Genomic DNA, 21,401 nt, shown 5'->3' with positions numbered 1-21,401 from the left:
GCTGCACTGGCATCCCTGAGATGCGGTGCTAGGAGTCCACTCTGCAGGAATTCACTTCTTGGCCAGTGCCCACTACCTTTATATCGGGATGAAAATATTTGTAAAATGTAAGAACACCTTGCCTGGAGGACTTTTCAGGGCTAGGTCAGAGTGAAAAAAGGAGAATGCCAGATAAGCCTGGTAAATCTACCCCAGAATAGTTGCATGAAAGAAATGCCTAGTGAGGAGGAAGTTGGGGTTAGGAGGCTGTACGTGGAAGCATTTTCTTCCTTCAGGCTTCGAAAGGGGAAATGGCCCTGGAAGGCCAGACTTGATTGCATGTCTCCCCATTCCCTCTGCACCTTTGACATTCTACTTGCTTCCAGCTGGCCACTCCTACAGTGGTCTCCTCTGTCTTCCTTCTTTATCTGCTTTTGGAGGGTGAGATCATGGCAGATCAGGCTGTGCCTGGAATTGATCACTGCTGTCCCAGCACTCAAAAAGGGGGGCAAATTCTGTGTGTCCCCAAAGAACCCTGGTAGAAATAGGTATGGAAATGTCCTGTTTTTCACTTAGAAAAGTGGCATCTGTTGAGCACATACTGTATGCCACACTTTATATACATTTTTTTTTCCCATAAGATTGTTTCTTGTTCATCTGTTGGTGACTAGCCTCCCTTTATAGGGAAGGAACTGAGCTCGAGCCATGTCCCTGAGAGTGTGGACCACAATGGGCTGATGCCTGGCTTGGAACCCAGCTTTCCTCTGCTCCAAAGTCTTCCCTCTACCCAGTTTTGTCCCCAGTTGTGCACCAAGCTGCTCTTTAAAGAGAAATCTCGTGCTCTTTTGGATGGGTTCCTCGGTCACATTTTTATCCTGGCCTGTGGGCAGAGAAGTAGGTTGCTCTCTATGGGGTGACATTTAAGAAAGCCATCGAACTTTCCCTTTGAATGTGTTGTTATGGTACAAGAAGTCTTCATTTGTCCTGAGCTATTTTGAAATAAAAGGCAGGAAACTCCCCTCTTGTTTCTATATCTTGCATAGAAGTCATCAAAACAGCATCCTCTGTTCTGTGCAGTAGTGAGCAAGGAAGCAGCTGTTCTGTTCATGATGACCTGACCAGAACTGGCAGTCTGGAGATGTCAGGGTGCCAGGATTGTCTGTTCCATCTGCTGAGTTTACTTGCATTTGTTTAAAGTATTTGGCATGAAACTCTTTCCTTCCTCCATCCTGCTCGTGGGAGAGGCCAGAGGGGGCAGACCCCAGACCCCCTGTGCTCCACATAATGCCACAACTCACCCACGGAAGGATGCCACAGCCTTGCAAAGGGACAAGGTCAACCATCTCTCCAGCCCATGGTGGGGGTGGTGGACCTACCTGCCCTGGAATTGGGGGTTTCATGGGTCTACTTTCATGTACATGGAATTTCATGGTCTGAGCTTTCTAGTCTTGAGGCCTCTAGCTAACTCACAGAATGAGCCAGGGAGTGATGCAGGTGGATATCCGTGGCAGTGTGTTTGTTGTTAAGACCAAAGTGAGTTCACGTGGCTTTTTGAACCAAGGGGAAAACTTGTCTGGGTGTTTTCTGGGGTTTGAATAGTGAGCATCATTTAGACCAGAGTTTGTGTGTGGGTGTGCTGGGATCCAGGTGTGGTCCTCAGACTTGCTTTGTTTGGCCCAGTGATGCTTTCCTACTTTTTGAATTTCTTGATAACATTTGGTGATTATACAAAGAAGTTTAGTCACAATCTTTTCATAAGATTTTTAATATTAGCCTGGACCTTCTTTTCCTCACAGTTAGCTGTAGACAAAGATGTCCACTATAGACAGGACATGTCTTCTGCCTGCTGTTGTGGTTCTGGTGCTTGTGTGGCCCTAGAAGTCTTTTGAATTTGAGTTTTCTGGAGCGGTGGAGACATTCAGTAGACAGATTCAAAATTTCCGGCTCTCCAGGTTATTTGGTGCTGAAATGAATGGCAGTTACTAGTGGAAATGTCCAGGTCACTGTTTCTAGTGCTCAAGGTCATTGCCTCCATAATCCTGCTAGCAGTTCCACCTTTGAGTAAATTGACAGATAACCTGGAGCTCAGAGAAGTCAGAATGCCTCCATAGTAACTGCCAACAGGAACTCCAGAAAGGTCCCAATGTGTTCTTTAAGTCTCAGAGGCTCGTCTTGGCCCAGAGCCCTTCTGCCCCAATGTCTGCTCCAGGTTGCCCTGTGATGCGGAGTAACCCGGGGATTCTTTTTGTCCTTCTCCATACAATCACTGAGGCAGTTTGCCCAGTGTAATATTCTTAGTCTAAAAAGAGTCTCTGATTTTATCAGATGCTGTGGGATTTTTGTTAACAGAGATTTTTATCTTTAAATTCTCTTGATAGGGACTGGGGATGCAACTCAGTTGGTAGAGTGCTTGCCTTGCAAGCACAAGGCTTCTGCTGGGGAAAGAGGAAGATGGGTCAGTTAAACATGCTTCTCCGAGTCTTCTCAGCAGAGTCTTGGTGAAGTAGGTGGAAGTAAAGAAAAGGTTCTCCAAATGGTAATACATGTTTCCCAAGAATGGAGTTTTTCTCTTTATATTTTCTCACATATTTAATAGCAGCCACCTCTTCCATTACTTCCATTTTTCACTGAACCCTGTTTTTTCCTCCTCTTATAGCAAATATTTTGTACATGTTTTTTCCTTTTGATCATCATACATATTTCAGCATATGGTCACCTTTGGGCTTCTTAGTGTCCTTCTGAATTTTTTTGCTGAAGCTGAGAATTGTGTGGGCCATAAATCACATGGCCTGGGAGCCCTTCCTGCCTCCCCTGATTTGCAGCAGAAACATGACTTCCCTGTCTGCTTCCTCCTCCTTCACTGCTGAGTCCATTCTGGCCTTCAGGGTTGGTCTAGCTCCAGCTTGTGCTAGGACAGCCCCAGATTCTGGACAAGGGGCCCAAAGAACCTGACCGTGCCTGCGTTGCCTTGTGTGTATTCTAGGACTGTTGGGAATTCCTAAAGAACTCAGTTCCTTAAGGACTAGGTCATCTTCATCTAACCACAGGACCTGGCCCGGGGAAATGCTGGGGTGGCCCATAGGTCTCCCACCCTTCACTGACTCCTGGCTTTGCAAGAGACAGCCTTTGTGGGTCCCGCTTTTCTCACCTGCAGATTGTGTTCTTGTTTGCCTAATTCTAGGACCACATACTCTGACACGGTGGTTTGCAAACTTGAGGAAACAGCAATTACCTGGAGGTTTGTCAAGCCCTGGCTGCTGGTGGCACCCTGAGAGTTTTCTTAGGGGTGGGGGGTACTGAAATTTTACATACCTAATGAGTTCCCAGGTGCTGCTGCTGCTGCTGCTAGTTTGGGAATCACCCTCAGGGAACTACTGTGTTAAAACCATATTGTTCAGGCAGGTGTCAGGGGTACAGGCTGGTCCGCATGGGTCGCTGCTGCCTGGCTTGTGACTTCTCTTTCCTTTGATTGTTCTGCCGTGCAGTGGTGCACACATTCAAGACTGTCTTGGAAACTTAGATGCCCAGAGATATTTTGTTTTCCAGCCAGATGTTTTCATGGCTGCTGTTTGTCTTCAGACTCTCATTCTGGTCGGAGAGACTTTTATTCCCTACCTTTTGGCCATTCTTTCTCTTCTCTTCACCATTCGTCCCGGCTGCTCCTCCTTCATTATCTGGACCCTGGTTGCCAAAGAAGGTGACCTTGGTTAGTTTGAATTTTGAGCCTTGGTTTCTCAGATTTGTTTTACCCCTATTCACTAAAGAAAGGCTGTGGTTGGATTCAGCCAACAGTACTGGCGTGGATATACTGGGTTCCCCAGCTCTCCAGAACGTTTCCCATCACTTCCTGCTGGCTGCCATCAGTCCCCAGGCTGGCCTCCCTTTGACTTAGGTGCCCGGAGATCATTTTCCCCATGTAATAGTGGGAACTGGGACACCAACATTCCTGGAATTAACTTCTTTATCCCTTCTTTTTTTTTTTTTACCTGGCAATGGCCAGGCCTGGCCAGGCCTTTTGGAAGTGGAAGAGACTTTGTGGCAACTGGGGAAGCTGAGACCCAGAGCCAGGAAATGATGTGCGTAAGTGCATGTAGGGCCAGCTAGTGTTTGGGTCTAGGTTGCTAGTGGTGGTTAGCTGCCTACAAAGATTGGTTGCACTCTCCTTTGCGTTCTTTAGCCCAGAGGCAATGTGAAATCGTTCCTGGCCTTGTGTCTTTGCTTCAGGTGGCCTGGCCTAGCTGGTGGTGTTGGGCAGTCACCATCTTTACCTAGCTTTGCAGTTTCCTCTTGGTTGTGTTTTGTAGAGGAGGGTCACCTCCTTCCACTCCTGCTCCTCAAAAACTAGGAGACACTGTGTCAGTCATGGTTTGAATGGATCCTCTGCTGTTTCCTGGCCCCGCTGTTGCCCCAGCATCCGCCTCCCTCAGCTCCCAGCCCTGGGCAGCTGTAGCACGGTGGCCCTGGTGCTTTCATAGCCACGAAACCACGTGGAGAGCGCGTGCCCTGCTCATGCCTTGGGCATATATTTGTAGCTCTGGCATCCAAGAGGATGGTGACATTCTCACAGGGGCCTTGTGTGGCCACTCCCTTCCCCAAGGGAGAGCACAATTGTCACATTGTGTGGGCATTCTGGTTAGCTGCGTGGTCGGCAGGGATTCTTGGTATCCTGGGAAATAGAAATAACTGTTTTAAAGCTCTACACCCTTATGATGCCATTTTATGGAAGGCGGTTTTGGACACTGTCAGGATCCCCTGGGTCACTGGACCATTCAGCAAACAGTCCCTTGTACCCCTTGCAGCTCAGCTTGCTTGGCATTCTCCCTGCCAAAGGGGAGAAGTGGCTGGGTTTGGTGTAGGAGAGGGATGTGAGGGTGGGAGGGGTGGTGCTTGAGGCTTCCTGGTGTGGCAGAGCCCTGCACTGGGCCCTGTGAGGGGTGCTGGTATTGGCCAGTCACTGTGCTGCCTTACCTGTTTGGGAATCATGGGGCTCCTTCCACCAGAAACCGGGAGGGAACTCAACTCCCAGCTCCCCTGCAGCTTGCCGGAGAATCAGACCTGTCACTCAGTGGCTTCCATTTAGAATGCTCTAACCCCAACTCTGACTGACTGACTGCTATTCATCTGTTAAGGCCCAGCACTCCTGTCCCCTCCAGGAAATCTCAGATCTCTACCTCCCTTCTTGGGTTCCATGTTCACTCCTTTTGTTTTCATTTTTCCTGTGTTGCTGGAGATTGAACCCGTGGCTTTGTACATCCTAGGCATGTGCTCTGCCACAGAGCCACATCCCCAGCCTCACTCCTCTGTCCTTGGAGCTTATTTAATGATACTTATTATGTCTTTTGGTAGACTTATTTGAACATTTGGTGTTTGTGTGAACTTGGCTGTGAACCTCTGCCTCCATCCCTGCCTCCCTAGCACAACCAGCCCAGTGAGGGTTGGACTTGGGACAGGGCTGTGACACGAGGAGGAACTAATGACAAAGAAATACAACACAGGGTGTGCATAGGATCTGCCTGTTGCATTCAAGTACTGAGAAAACACTTTCTGTAAAAGTCTGTTCTGAAGAGCACAGCATCACATGCATATTTGACTCCTGGGACAGTCCTGCCCCTTGACCCTCCTTGTGCTCTGTGGCGGCTCCCAGGCCCTTGGGCCTGTTAGCTCCACCAGAGCTCCTGTGGAGGCCTGTGCTGTGCAGCCTCTGCCTGGCCCAGGGCTGGCTCTGCAGCCAGACTCTTTCCTCTAAAAGCAGAACACAGGAAACAGCCATTGGGAAGGGCTCTGGGCTCAGGTTTGCCCATGATGGGGGGTGAGCAGAGCCGCCTGCCACCCTTGCCCACTGAGGCTCTGATGAGAGTTTGCAGGCTCCTCAGGAGGTGTGAACAGTATCAGAAGTGGGGACTTTGTGGCAGTCTGCTAGCCACTGAGCATAACTGTCACGCTCTCTGAGCCCTGCCCCACAGAATCAGGAGGCGTGAGGCTTTGAATTAGTGTTAACAACACAATTTTCATAGCTGTGGGAAACCCCAAAAGCAAGAGTGATTTCAGCACCTTTTGTCACCAAGGAAGTTGAGACTTGACTTAGTGTGGTGACTGTTTTGGGTTTAGCAGACATTTTCTGAGCAGCTCTTCATGTCACATATTGGGGACTCGAGGGAAGGAGGTGAGCTTTGTGCCCTTCAGATGCTCACAATCTGTGGTGGTGACAGACACCTCAGGTCCAAGCTCTGAGTTGCTCAGAGGCAGAAGGCCTGAGTGGGTGTGCGATGTGGGGAAGGCTTCCTTAAGAGCTTGAGGACAGCTTGTCTGGAGACCAAGAAGGCTGAGAGGGTGGCAGGGGAAGCTGAAGCCAGTGCCCACAGAGGCACCAGCGGGAACAAAGGAATGGAAGCATGTGGTGCTTGGGGGAGTACAGGCGGTGTGTGTCTAGAGGAATTTTAAGTAACAGGCAGCATGTGCACAGACACAGCAGAGAGACGCTCTCCCATCCTGTCCCTTTGCACAGCGCCTCCCTTCTCTGGAGGAACTCCTGCTTCCATTTTCTTGTTTCTCCTCCAGAGATAGTCCACGCATGTGCAAGCCACTCTATGTCAACATCTATAGTTTATATTAATTGGTTCCTAAAAACATTTCCTGCTTTTTGCACAAGTTAATACCTGCATGTGACACAAAAAGTTATTCCTTAAGGAGTCTCCAGTCATTTTTTCTCTGCTGCCTATTTTCCCTCCCTGGAGACAACTGATGTTTCTTTTTATCCCTCCAAAGACTTTTCTATCATTAGTATAAAGTAGTTATTAAGTTTCTCCCCAGAGGGAGCTTCCTCTGCCCACTGGTCTTTGCTTCTCCCTTCTCACTGCTCTGGGAGATGGTCCCATTGGGGCACACGGAGCTCCCATGGCCTGTTGAAAAGCTGCATATTGTCCTGGGCACGAGTGTCCCAGCATCCATTCATCCTGCTCCTCCTGGGAGTAGTCAGGGTGCTTCCCGTCTTGGGTCTGTCAGATGGCACGTATTTTGTACCTGAGCAGGACTTCTGAAGGACAGACGCTTTGGCATTTCAGGCTCCCGTGGTTCAAGGTAGAGGGTGACAGTGGCGCAAGCTCTGGGGGCAGATGTTGCGCGCTCATCTTGAGGTTGACTTGTTCCTCTTTGTAAAAGGCAATTGGCTTTTAAATTGGATTCTGCTGAATTTTGGCGGAAACTATTTTATTCCTTAGCTGCCTCCCATTGGTGACTCCTCTGCAGAAGGGGCTTAGGTCTGAGTGTGGGCTCTCAAAGCAAGACTGGCCCAGGGGTGTGATCAGTGTGGCTCAGAGGCTTCTGCACTGACTCTGACCCTCAGGCCATGCCCAGCAGGGGCACGGCCAACCTGGGCTGCAGCAGCCTGCATGTGGCTTTGCCAGCCTCTCCTGTGTGTGGAAGCTTCTTCTCGGCACATGTTGGGCTCTGCACCTCATGCGTGTCTCAGCCCTGACTCATGTTTTGTTGGCTTACTAATGATGGGAGTGAGCCCCAGCAGAGGACTGCAGGGATGTGGGAGGGACCTGCAGAGGTGCAAGAGGACCAAAGTTGTGATGCAGATTTCTGTGCTTTAAAGGGCCGGCTGTGTTGTGCTGCTTGTTAAGGGTGCACCCTGCCTCTTGGTGCATTCTCCTCTACTTTCAGTCTCATTTGTGCATCAGCCATTAGCACTCTCTCCTCTGTGGGAGCAGAACTGTGACTCCTGTGTGTTTGTGTCTTCCCACCCACTCTAACCCCACAGGCAGAAAGCAGGCACTCAGTAGGGTTGGTTGAATGGGTGAATGCACACATAGACTTTCCAGGGCCAACAGTGTGCTGTCAGCTGTTCGCCCAGTGAACCTGGAACTTGGTTTTCAAGTGGGAGTCTCGACCAGGACCTGTTAAATTGCATCCCTTCTGCTTCTGTCCAGTTATTCAGTCTGACAGGCTTTTTTTTTTTTTTTTTTTTTTTTTGACTTTATAATTACCTTTAAGTCCATGAATGATAATCATCTGCCACTCCTCTTGTCTGGCCCTGGTTGAGGTGAACTGCGCTGGTGGTCTGTGGGAGCCTTCTTCCTTCTGTACGTTTTCTGACTCCTCTAGGTGATACCAGGGGAAGGTACCACTTGACCAAGTGTGAACTGGTGTGAGCACGCTGCTGCCTGAGAGTGCTGTGAGCTTCCTGAGAGCGAGGGAAGTCTGTACCAAAACCTGATTTAGATGGTGACACTAGGGGGTGGTGACAGTCATGCAGCAGCTACAGCAGAAGCAGGCACTCTCCAGCACTGTTAGGCGTGTTGCGGGCACACAGGAGAAGGAACCTGCATCTCTTCTGGGCATTGCCGTCCTGCCGAGGATCGGGCACGCCTCCTTGAGAGCTGGGTCAGCTCTGACTCCATCCGCTCAGTCTCCTGTGAGCTATGCAGAGATGGGCTTCAGGGCCTGGAGAGTTCACTGTGGCTCCCCAGGGTGCCTGCCTTTTAGGCCGGGTGATTTTGGTTGGCCATGTCATTTCCTCTTTACTCCACCCCAGGTCTGTGTGCGTTTGCTTTTTAGAAGGCCTAGGTGTCATATCCAGAGTGCTAAAAGGAAGTAGAAAAGAATTTGCAAATGATGTACCCTTCCTCCTGCCCCCGGCCCTCTGCCAAAAAGTAAAGAAGTTCAACATCCAAAGAGCAGCTGCTTCCCCAAATTTTTATATTAATTCTGTGACCCTTTTGAAGTAACTTAGAGCCCAGTGCCTGGACTTAGCTTTGAATTAGCACACAGCAAAACCCTTAGCAAGAGTCCCTTTCTCTGTCTAAAGAGAGAGGTCGTCTGGGCCTATCTCCAGACAGATGGCAGCTACTGCACGTAGAGAGGCTCCCTGCATGGGGCTGCAGCTGAGGTGGGGGTGCTGCTGCCCAGAGTCCTCCCTACAAGTAGGGACCAGTTGGATGGCTTCCGCAGTCAGACCTGAGAGGTGCCACGGAGTTTGGGTGTACTTGTCACATGACAGACCTGTCAGCAGCTCCAAGCCTTTCTGGTTTTCTTTTGGCAGATGATGGCATTCTTGAACTTGAATGTGTGGTAGAGCTTTCCGTGATGTGGGACAGAGGGGAGAAGGCAGAAGACTTCACTTGTGATTGGTTAGTCTTTTGATTAGTTTCTAGACCAGACTCTCTGAAACAGATTGGGAGGTTTGACTCAGTCAGATCAGGAGGGGGAAGTCCTGAAGTGTGAGCAGAGGTCAGGATGTGCATGACCTCTGAGTGGGTGGCAGTTGGAAACCTGGTGGCCCTCCTGTCTGCAGTGGTTCTTACAGAGCTTATTGGTCTCCTCCTACATCACCTCCAGTGTTCCAGTGTGATACTTTCGATACTGTTTTTGACCAATGTGTTGGGGCCACTGGTCCCCAGGTCTCTGAGATAAAGAGATCAGTGCCCTTCCAGCTGTGTCCTAAGTGTCAGCTGCTGGGTGATTGCCTTCCCTCTATGCAGTGGCCCTGGGGTTCGGTGAGAACAGCACCGGCATGTAGCTGTGGCCACCGACAGGAATGCTTTCTCCTGCCTGCAGAGCAATTGGAATGACTGGTAGGAAGGCCTGGTGTATCCCAGGCCCGGGTGGGCCTGGTCCTACATGGGGAGAGGTCTTGCTGTCTGAGGGCTCTGAGTCCGTAAGCGTTCAGCAAGGGAAGAGTAGATTCTTGTCCTGGGAGATGGGAGAGGAAGGTGTTAAACTGGTCAGTGGCTAACTTCCTGGCCCTCTAGGTAACTCCTCTAATTACCTGAGATGCTAAGGTGCTCCTGTGTGTTTAAGGGCTGAGCTTGGAGAATGCACTTGCAGGTTCAGCCTTCAGCCCACCTCAGATACATGCGACAGTGGACGGCTCCACAGGCCTACCTCCCCCTCCCACCCTGCCTGTTGCCTGCAGATTCAAGGGTCAGGTGTGGCTTCCTCCTGCTCTAACTCAGCTGATTGCAAAGTCCTGGCCATGCCACTGTGGCTGCAGTGGAGGATTTGGCTCTGCTGTTGTACAGTTTCCTGGGACCTTTCACACTGCTAGTCAGATTTGAGCAGAACCGAGAAGGCTGGCCTGTGCACGTAGGAAATTGAGACTCAAAGAGGTGTAGTGACCTGGATAAAGCCCAGAGTGAGATGTGGCTGCACTTAGACTCTTACAAGTCTGAAATAGTGCTTGTCTGGCCCAGCCTGCCATTTAGTGGGTCAGAACCAGACCTAGAGAAGGGAAGTGACTTGACAATGTGACATTAGACCGAGCTGGCCAGTAGCCTGGCCAGGGTTGAAACTCAGCGCCTCCTAAGTCTGACTCTGTTAGCACAGACCATGCAGGTTCTTGTTTGGTTTATGTTTTTAATTTATGTTTTTAATTATTTTACCCTCATCTCTTGGTTTTTAATCATGGTTGGTTAAATTCAGTATGCTCGTAAATAGGTCTGACTGAAGAAGAGGTCACAGTTGTCTTAGGCTAAGTGGCTTAACACTACAGTGGATTATCTTTGGGGCCCCTTGCTGTCCTCTCCCCATCCTCTGGTTCTCTGCCCATTTTCTCCCTCACCCTGATTTGGAGGAGAAGGCAGCATCTAGCTCTGTGCCCGCTCCGTAAGTATAGTACCCCTCACCTCTAATCCCACCATTTCCTCCCTTCCGAGCTTGTTCAGCAAACTCTCGTCTGTGGTGCACTCTTCCCTCTTAGCGTTTGGTGGGCTGAAGTGCCGCGTACAGTAGCACATTATGGGAGGCTGTAGGGACTCATCTCTCAGCTAGCTTTCATTGATGAATGAACTCTTGACAAGTCACGCGTGCAGTTGGCTTCAGTTTTGAGAAACGACTCGGGCTGTCTTGTTCCCATGTGCAGATTTGCTTTGGCTCTGAATCTCAGTACTTTCATGTCCCTGAACAATGTCATTCCTTCCCTCCTCTCAAAATGTTATTTGCTTAAAAATGCAGAAAATCCCCATAGCACTGAGAGTGACATGGAGAGTCCTGGAGAGCAGAGCCCTGACTTGATTGAGCAGTTCATTTTGTGGTTCTGTGTTGTTTTTTTCTCCTCCATTAAGAGAGACCCACACGGGAGATGGGGTTACTTTGTTCAGCAAGGGTCACAGGCCAGGTCCCTTTCTAGTCATGTCAGATGACTGGCCGTCCTTCCCCAAATGTGGGCCTCTTATGGCCTTTGATTAGCTGAAGGACTAGGCTAGGGATTTATCCCAGTTATTGGGAAACGCCTCCAAAGACATGCCTTATTCTGGAGTGAAGGGCTGGGATGGGGTGAGTGTACCCCTTCATCTAAGGACAGCAGGTGCTTTTTGACTGCAGTAGGAGGGTGTCTCTCATCTCCTGAAGGTCCAGCATCCAGTCCCTGGAGTGAGGTACTCAGAGACACAAAAGCATGTTCCCTGTCTCCAGCATCTCATGCTGGGCTGTAGGCTTAGTAAGTAGCTACTGTGTGCTAGGGATTGTGCTCACCTAAGGTTTTCAATACTTGCCGAGACCTTTCTGTAGTGCCCCCACCTTACAGGGCTTTACCTCCTGAACCTTCTTAGATCTGAGGTCAGCAGAACAAGGATAACTTCTTATATATTACAAAGGAAGAAAAGGAGCTTAGTAAGTTACGTAGCTTGTCCAGGGTCACACAGCTTTTCTGAGATGGAGCTGGGAAGGCGACTTCTGGGCTTGAAGTCCAGTGTGCTACCCCACTTTCGTAACTGACTTAGCAGATAGGCATTGATAAGGCTCTTGCTGTGGGCAGGCTCACTGCTGAGACCAGAGTATGTCTGTGGCAGGTCACACCTAGTCTGCCCAGGTGGAGGGCAGGACCCCCTCCCAAATGCTTAGAAATGAACTTTGAGGGAAGGACTGTGGTGGACATGGAGTCGGGGACAGAGGCCCAGGGAAGATGGGGATGGATGGATGCAGATTCCGTTTGGGGTTGCAACCAACTGATGTGACTCCCTCCAGGCCTGGAAGCACCCTGAGTTTTCTGGGTGATAGTGCACTTTCTGTGTGCACCCAGCTTAACCAAGCATCTGTGCAGTGAAGGTTGGAAGTGAAGGCTCTGTGTCCCGCTCCACCTTCTCCGAGACGCTCCGCTCCCTGCAGCAGGACCCTGGGCGCCATGTTTCAGTATTAAGTTCTCCAAGGCTGATGTTTGGCCTGGATTCACTCAGGATGAATTGCATTTGAAGTGGGGTGTATTGCAAACTCAGTGTCTGTGTTTCTGGGTTTGACCATTTAATGTGAGAAAACAAATATGTGCTCATAGGGTAATCATGAAACATGTTGAGTGGCTTAGATGTAGCCTTTGGTGTTTGGCAGGTATGGATTGAGTTTTGGTGTCTTGCTCACAACTGGGTGATGGTTGGCTTGGGCCTCAGTTTCCCCCATGTAAAATGGGCTAACCACAGAGCCCTTCTGGAGGGAGACTTAGAGGATGCAAGTACTCTGTGTCGAAAGATAGACTAGGTGTTACCTGTTATTTCTGCAAATAGAAACCAAGAAGAACTAGTTAAGTGTAAAAGAAACAGGTGTTTTTTTTTTGTTGTTGTTGGTTTTTTTTTTTTTCCTCCCTCCCCTGGATGCTGTCTCTATTCTGGAGTTTCCTTAAATGAATATTGAGCATGTTCTTAATGTTAAAGTATTGACTAAAGAGGATTTTTTTTTTTTTTTTGGTCTGTTTTTCTGTCTTTGATCAGTAATCTCTAGTTGTGGCCAGGATCCGGGGCTGATGGAGGTAGCTGACGTCGTGTTTGCTCTAGAGGGGAACGCACATTCCTGGGATCTGTTCTCTGGCTGGAACCCCAGTCTGTCTCCCCAGTGTCAGTCTGTCTGGAGAAGTGCAGCTCTGGGTAAAGTTCCCAGGCAGCTTTTCATTTCATTCCTCCAACTCAGGTGACTTAGTTGCACGGGGAGCAAGGGATGGGTCTCCCAGACACATTGAATTCCTTTCTTTTGTGGGTGGGGGCTTGACTCTTGGTTTGTCACAGCATCTGGCAGAAGACAGTGCACCCCATGGACAGATGCCCTTCCCGGGTTCCTGTCTACAGATGACTTTGTTATGCCAACAACTGACGTTATGAAAGTTTCAAAGTGCGTGAGGCCTTCACAAAGACCCTGTGCAGTTGCTGTTTTCCTCCCATTTCCTTTGCTTAACAGGACAGGGAAATGGGAGATCTGAGAGCAGCGACCTGCTCCAGCCAGAGTGTCAGGAAAATCACTCTTGGCAGCCAAGGTCACGTTTCAGTTTTGGTCAGAGTAGTTTTCAAGGTAGTGAGATATTCTTCTGTGAAACTAACATGGGTGAGTAACACAGGCTAGATGAAGACACCAGAGGAAGGAAAAGTCTCGTCTTCTTCATAAGCCCTTCAAGAAGCGTTCTGGAAGCCTTCAGTGAGGTCCTCTGGTCTTGAGATTCGTACTGAGCTGTGGAGTCTGCAGAGCTTCCTCGTGGCAATTCCTTTACCTGGTGCTCCTCTTCCAATGTGCTCGCACCACGCAGGCTCCTTCCAATTCTCCAGAAGCCCAGTCGCAGACCTCGGCCATCTTGTAACTGTGTGAAGGGTCATAGACACAGGAAGGCTCAGTCAAGACCAGAACAAAAGCAAGAACAGTTTGATGATAGGAAGGAGAGAGCAAAACCCACCCTGCCCCATGTTGTCGGATAGGAGGCTGTAAGGTAGTGGGAAAATGGTTTGATTTATTTTCTTGAAGTCCCAGTCTTCTCATCTGCAAAATGGTAACGCTGCTGTTAGCAATGCCTGTCCTTAGGAATGTGAAGAGTACGAGCGAGCCTGGTCTGCGGTTGATGCCAGGCGGGTGCAGTTGGGGGCTGCAGCCTGCAGTGCAGCTGTGAGGGCTTGTGGAGGGAGGGGGGGCTCTGAGGCAGGTGCTTGGGCGCTGGCCCTGGGCCTCTCACTGTGGGGTAGCCACTGCCCATGCACGTGTCCTCTTCCCTATAGGGGTAGCCACTGCCCATGCACATGCCCTCTTCCCTGTAGGTCTGGCTTTAGGCACAGTGCTGGGGAGTGTGGGGCTGTTGTGAAGATGCACCCTTGGGTCAGGACTTGGCAGTGGCTAGGTTCTCCCTGCCAGCACATCTGTGCCCAGGGACCATGAGTGTGTTCACAGAAGTAGGATCAGGGATCAGTGGAAAGTCTGACTTTGGCTTTTGCTCCTTCATTGAAAATTCTGGTTAAAATGAGTCACTGAGTGGGGACTGTGTCCCTCTGTTCATTATTGGGGTGCCAGCTAAGGGGAGTCCTTCCCTATGATACTGGGCAGCCCTAGAGGTATGTAGAGCCAGGGTGGGAGACCCTCTGTCTGTGTCTCCCAGAAAATCATGGCATTGAGGTGGGAGGAGAACGTGGGGACTTGGAAGTGACAGTTGGGGATTTAAATACATACCAAGGAAACCGCAGAAGACGTGCCAGGGTGGTGTTGGTGGATGGAGTTGCTGCACACGGGTTGTTCTTTACGTGGAGGGGAACAGACACCAGCGTCTGGGTCCTTCCAGCAGTCCTAGGCAAAAGGTGTTATCGTTGCCACTTTGAAGATGAGAAAATGAATCAAGCCACGTGGTCAAGGTGAGGGCCAGGGCTGCCAACTTCCACAGCACACCTGGCCTCCCCACCTTTGCATGTTGTTGCCCTGGTGCAGGCAGGGATTCCCCCCCCTTTTAAATTTACATATAGTACAGTTCATTCTTTTGCTGTTTTGTTCTGTGAGTTTTGACAAGTGTGTACATCAAGTGAAGTTTATTTAAGTATCTTGAGTTCATTTTACCTTCTTGCAGTTGTAAGAAATAACGCAGAGAAACCTTTTACCCTTTACTCGTTTTCACCCCAGTAGTAACATTTTGCAAAACTAGCGTGATCATGAGGAAATCGAGCCTGACACTGTCAAAATATGGACCGTTGCATCTCTATGAGGACCCTTCCTATGGCTTTTCTAACCACATCCCAATTCCAGCCCTCCGACAGCCACCTATCTGTTTTCCAATTCTGTGATTTTTCTGATTTTGAGAATGTGATATAAATGAATTATGTAATAATTCACATTTGGGGGTTGACTTTTTTCACTCAGCTTATTCTTTGGAGATGTATCCAAATTCTTGTGTGTGTTCATGGCGTGATGGACCTCAGTTTGTTTGACCATTTACCTGGTGGAAGACATGGTGATTTCCTGGTGGGCTGTTACAGGAAAGCATCTGTGTCAGTTTTTATGTGAACATCAGTCATCTTTTCTTTGGGATAAATACTAAGGAGTGCAGTGATTCCCCGATTTTTTTGTAGCTGCCTGAGTGTGCTTCTGAAGGGTATGGGGTTTTTGTTTGTTTGTGGGTAGGAAGTTGGACCCAGGGCCTTGTACCTGCTCGATAAGCACTTTACCACTGCGCTCACCCCCAGGCCCCTGAAGTGTGCATTTGGGATATAGAAGTGAGCACTGGTAGGAAGCACAGGTCTGGGGGCTAGTCCATCAGACTCATCCCAGCTTTGAAGCAGATTCTGGTGAGGTACTTCATATGACTATAAAATGGGGATGATCAAGCCTGCCTTAAAGCTAATGTGTTTAAAGCACTTGATACACAGTGGATGCTTGTATCAGTCCATTTTCTGCTACTTTAATGAAATCCCAGAGGCTGGGTAACCTTATAAAGATCAGAGGTTTATTTAGCTTACAGTTCTTGGGTTCAAGGGTATGGTGCCAGCCTCAGCTCAGTTGTGATGAGGACCTCATGGCAGATGGCATCATGTTGTGTGCAAGAGGGAGACATCACATGGTGAGACAGAAAGCCAGGGTGCTGGGAATTGGCCAGGCTTATTCTTTTCTAACAGCTCCCTGAGAAAACAAGCTCAGGTCCCACAAGACCTACCTTCATCTTTTCCAGAGGGCAGCATATTTTGTAAGGCCTAAGAACTTCCCGCTAAGCCCCACTCTGAAAAGTCCCGCTTTCTCTTAACCTTGTCACACGGGGAACCAAATTTTGAATACATGAACTCCTGGGGAGCACGCGACACCCAGACTGTACCTGTGCTCAATAGACAGAAGCTGTACTTGGAAAGGTTCAGAGAAAGCCATGAGGCACAGCACGGGGTGCACTGGAGAGGCGTCCTGTGGACAGGCTGTGTCAGGGGAGCAGGTACCCCCTAGTTATCACCTGGTCCAAGGCCAGACCCTGGCTTATCTCTGAGAAGACCCATCTCTTTTCTTGCCCTGGTCTAAGTCTCTGGACAGGCACTGGCATTCCCCGATGAAGCTGGCCAGGGCCATGCCACAGATCACAGGAATCTCAGGGAATTCCAGATTGCACCAGGCTCTGCTGGTCTGGATTAGCCTCACAAGGTCTGAGCATGTGCCCAGACTATTTCAAATATCGCTGTGTCATAGCCCAATTCCAGAGACATGTTCTGGACTTTTATCCTGTGTGAGGCCCTGTGCTATGTTGCAAAGGATGCAGGAACCTTGCTGTCTTCCAGCAGATGGAGCTTCCTGGAGCCCCGTGGCTGCAGGAGAAGGTCTGCGTTCAGTGCCATTTTCAGAGCTGGTCGTTGCTTGGGTCAGTCACTCCAGCTCCTCGACCTGCTGCCTTCCATGTGCCCTGTGCACTCTGCTCCCCCATTGTGTCCTGACTGCTTCATTAAAACTTTTTGGAAGGCCACTTGCTGTTCCTTTACTTAATTACACAGACATTTATTCAACCAATCTCCTGTGGCTAGGCATCCAGGTGGTCCACATTCTTGGTCTCTTGCGGCAGTGATGTGTCCTGGGTCCCTGTGCAGAGGGGTCTCTTCCAGCCCCACTGCAGCGCCCCTTCCCACTGCCTTGCCTGTATGTGGTGCTTGCTTCACAGTGCTCTGTCCCAGCACCCCGAGGGCAGGGATGTGGCCAGACTTCCTCCCTGTAGGGCCCACAACTGCTGACCCCCAGGTACCTAGGAGCTTTGGTTGCTGAGGTACTTATCACCCCTTGTGCTGCCTCTGCCACCCTGATCCCTTGTAGGGGCTGCAGTGGGGACAGAGCTGGTGAGAGCCTGGAGGCCCTCTTGCTGCCTCATTCCACCTTCCTGCTTTGTGCAGAGCTGTGTCGGGATGGACTGACGAGTTTCCATGGCAACAGTTACCAGCCTCCCACTGTTTTACCAGAGGGATGAGCTCTAAGATAGCCAGGCCCCTCCTGATGGGATTCAGACAACTTTGAGAGGATGACTGCCTGGGTGTCTTGCTGAGAAAAGGCTCTGACTCACAGGCTCCCCTGTGAAGCTGCAGCAGTAGTTGCCACCAGTGGGCAGTGAGCACGGAGCGGGGGCTCCACTTCTGTAGGATTCAGTAACCTTACGAAGCAGGCACTGTTTCTGTGTTTCACAGAGAGGGAAACTGAGGCACAGACAAGTCAGTTGACAAAGCTTGCTCAGTATATTGTAGGAACCGGGAAACCAAATTAGGTGTGCTTTGACTCAGGACCTGAACTTGGAACTACCAAAGCCACCTGCCTCCTTAGAGAAGAAATGGGTGGCCAGAGGTGGAGGACAGGTCACCTCCCAGGCCCTGTGCTGGTAGCTGGCTGCCCTAGAACTGAATCAAGGCTCATACCCAGAAAGACAATGGCAGTTATCAGACCTCTGCCACTAAAGTGGCACAAAGGGCCCCTTAGCGGGGTGAGCTTGACTACTCTCTGGGCCCACTCCTGAACTGAGCATCCAGGGGGCCAGTGGGCGTTTCTGTCTCCGCTGTTCAGCCAGAACTCAGGGGTGTGGTCTGACAGATCACACCTGGTTAGGACGTGCCACTTCTAGATGACATGGTGCTGAAACCACACGTCGGGTCTCCTGGTGCAGCGGGAGTCTGCAGACCTCCTGGGCCTGCCTTCCTGAACAGTGGAGCTTTGAACACGTATTGATTTGCCCCCCCACCCTTCCTGCTTTTGCACTTTGGATGAACCTTGTTTTCGAAGAACAGTAGAAGGTAATTTTCCTGTGCTTGCCAGCTGGCCTGTAATTGAGCAATTTCAATAACACCCACTGTAAAGTCTAATCGAAGTAAACAGGAAAATATGATTTACAATCTGGATGGCAAGTAAATACCAGTGTGCAATTAATTTTTACGCAGAGCAGCAGATTCTAAAACATTTTCCTGTGCTGAGCAGTTTATTTTTAATTACGCATTAGGAGTTGCCTATTTATTTATTACTATTACCACTGTCAGTTTTAGTTTTTGATGGTGATCTTTGGATTCCTTGATTCCATGTGATGTTCTTTGAAGGTCTAACCACAGAAGTGTGGGATGGGGAAATAAGAGCAGAGAAATCAATCGTAAGGAGCAATTTTTCAAACTAGAACTGAAGGCTGCGCTCTTCCTGCATTTCCTTCCTGGGAAACGATGGTGGGTAGGGATCTTGATAGGCTGCCAGGTGGCCATGCCAAGGGGCTCTTTCATTGTGGAAGGTCACTGAGTTTGGTTCACTCTGGGGAAGTGGCTGAAGCTACCAGCTGTTCAGACACGTTGCTGTTGAAAGGTGGCTGTGCCAAGGACAGGAGCTGTGGCTCTAAGTGGCAGACATTCCTGACTGGTGGAGAAGTGCGTCTGCTCGCCACCTGTGGGTGCCCTACTGCCAGGCGGCTGCCTGAGCCCAGTGCTGGGCACGGCACAGTGAGGTGTGTTCCGACCCTCAGCCATGCCTGACTTGTCCTGGTGTACTCTGAAGATGGCTATAGAACCAGCTTGGTGGTGGGGTGTCCCCGCGAGCACTTTGCCAGGATCATAGCCCCGAGAGATCTTAAAGGAATCATGTGACTGAACTAAATTTGTTGTTCCACTCAGCAAGGCATTGACTTTGGGGTGCCCCAAGGCTGCCATTGGGAGGGGGAGGCTCTGAGATGGTGACTCTGGACCTTGGCCCTTCCAGAATACTGCTCCTTTAGTGAGGAGGTGGTTCTGTTCCAGAGGCTTTCCCGGCACAGTGGTGGGGGCGGGCGGGCGGGGCACTGTTCTTTCAGGGCCCTGGTCTTGCCTGGTCTTGAACCCCTCTCCTGTCTTTTGTCTCTTCAGGGAGTTGGCTGTACTCGGCCTTTTCCAGGCAGGGCCCCATCCCGAGGTGAGCGCCTGATGGGGACCTCTTTCTGCTGATGTCCTTCTACTGGGTTGCCCAGGCATCGTGGCTGCCCAGGTCTGCCTGCCCGAAGATGGCTTGTGCCTGCCCTGGGATGCAGCCCCGCGCCTGAGGTCCTTACCATGGTGATGATCTTGAGGAGAAGCCTTGCCAACCAGGGAGCCGACTCCATAGCATGCAGGACCTTCCGCCCTGAACTGGTGAGTGGTGAGGACCTAGTGGGCGTCATTTCTTTGATGATCTTCTTTGAGGCCTGAGGTGCAGGTGGGCTGGGGTGGGACATCTGGACCTGGCCAGCTGGGCTCAGAATGCCTGCGAGTAGAGTTCTGTGAGAAGTTCCAACCTGGGGCCGCGGGCCACAGGTGCCCAGAGTGTGGCAGCTTGCTCGCAAGGAGGAAGTGGCCCAGCCCAGATGAAAGCACATCCTGTAAGAGAGGAGGGGAGGCCGTCACCTGGGAAGGCACTACACAGGGTCCGGCCACCCTGCCAGGCCGGGTCCAACTTCCCTTCATCTCCACTGGCAGGGGAGGGGACTTCAGAAGGAGGGTAGTGCCTGAGCAGGGCCAGGAAAAGACAACCTCCGCAAGGTGAGGCGGGAACGTCAAGACTGGGAGTCGGCACAGCTCCACAGTCAAGCTCGCAGACATGGCGACAGCCACCCCTTGGCTGCCCTCCGATAAGGTTATCCTCTGACCAGGTGGTGGTGGATTGGACAGGGAGGCGGCAGGTTACTCGACCTTAGGCTGTGAGCCAAACCCTGGGGCAGGCCCCCTTCCCAGCCGGTTCCTCAGTGGGGGCTGCTCCCCTGCAGAGGGAGGAGTCGTGCTCAGCCATGAGCGCCTTCGAGGAGTTTCACCCTTGGCTATGCCTGCAGAACTCTCTGTGGCTTTCATGGTCAGCAGGGGTCTGGTCCACCATCCGGGGTTATGGTGCCTGGTACCCTTCTGAGCGCCCACAGTGAGCACCCTCAGCAGCTCCCTTTCCTGGTCTCTTGCCAGGAAGACCATACTCAGAGCAGACAGGCCGAGATCCTGAGCCCTGGCTCGGAACACCGCTGGGACCTGTGTGCCTTCCACAGCCTTCATAGCACCCTGGTGGCATGGGTATGGGCTGGGGGAATTCAGGAGCCCGCGTGACCTGAGGAGGGTTGTCCCTTCTCACCCTTGAGCAGCTCCCTGCCTTGAGGGTAAGGTCACTTGGACAGACGTTAACACAGGACCCCGCTAATGGTCACTCATAATGGAAACCCCATGAGTGTGGAGGAGTGTGGAGGAAGCTGGCTTGATGGTCGCACGTCAGGGAGACCTCACCGAGCAGGGTGCTTGGCGCAGTCTTCAAGGGTGAGCAGAAAGGGCTTATAAACTGTCGAGTCCTCCCTGTTCATTTCACAAACGTGGCAACCCAGACCCAGAGCAGGGCCATAACTGCCTCACCCCTCGCACCCTGTGCCTGGCCTCCTCACGTAGCTCTTCCCTGGGTCTCTGGTGTGACTGGAGCAGGGCAGAGACTGGGCACCTGTAGCCTTTGCTGGATGCAGCCTTGGCCATTGTAGCTGATTGAGCCTCATGGCAGCTCTGTTTCCTGCCATCGCGACTTCCTCTGCAGTTTGCATCTTGGAGATAGCTGCAGTTGATCACTGATTACCAGCCCCGGTGTCACCATCCTCGCCCCACGAGCCAGCCTTTCTAGCCTGGAGTTCTGTGGTACTCGGTCCCCTACTTCTGGCTCTTTTCACCTGTTTTCTACCCAGCTGCCAGAGAAAATGCCATTCTCTGTTCAGAACCTTCCACTGGCTTCCCACTCATGCTGAGCAAATGCCAAAGCCATCTCTGGGGTGAACAAGGCCCTTGGAGTCTTGTTCCCCACAACCACTCTGACCTCATCCCTGCTGCTCTTCCCACTCATTCCACCCACGCCGCACTGGCCTCCCGCCTCAGACGCGACAGGTTCCTGCCCCAGGGCCTTCGCACTTCTTCTATAGCCTGAAACTCTCCCCGCTTAGCAGAACTCTCTCCTTCTCTCTCCCTCCCTCCCTTATTTCCTTCTCTGGATACTCAGCTTAAAATTTAATCCTACCGTCACTCCCTGCTCCCCTACCCCTTCCACATGTGCCTCCTGTCCCCATTCCTTGCCTGTTTTCCCTCGTGGCACTCACTACTTTTTAGCAGTTCACTGTTGGTCTTGTTCATTGAGCGACTCCCTGAGCTGGAGTGGGAGCTTTATAAAGCAGGACTTGTGTCTCTTCTGCTTGTTGCTGAGTCCCAGTGTCTAGAGCCAGCCTGCTGCCTCTAGAGTAGCTGCCCTGTGGCTTCTTG

At 50.9% G+C, this 21,401-nt stretch overlaps 1 protein-coding gene across 2 annotated transcripts in view; it reads left to right on the top strand.

Annotated features, from left to right (window-relative positions):
• Fam53b (family with sequence similarity 53 member B) overlaps positions 1–21,401 on the top strand; it is a 108,372-nt gene that overhangs the window by 15,222 nt on the left and 71,749 nt on the right. For both annotated transcript variants that reach the window (XM_047552175.1, XM_047552176.1), the window contains one exon: positions 19,026–19,286. In XM_047552175.1, the coding sequence (XP_047408131.1) occupies positions 19,209–19,286 (78 nt within the window). In that variant the 5' untranslated portion in view covers positions 19,026–19,208. The remainder of the gene's footprint in view (positions 1–19,025; positions 19,287–21,401) is intronic.

This window comes from Sciurus carolinensis, chromosome 5 (assembly GCF_902686445.1).
Source record: "Sciurus carolinensis chromosome 5, mSciCar1.2, whole genome shotgun sequence".
NCBI lineage: Eukaryota > Metazoa > Chordata > Mammalia > Rodentia > Sciuridae > Sciurus > Sciurus carolinensis.
This window is presented reverse-complemented; position numbering and strand designations above follow the sequence as displayed.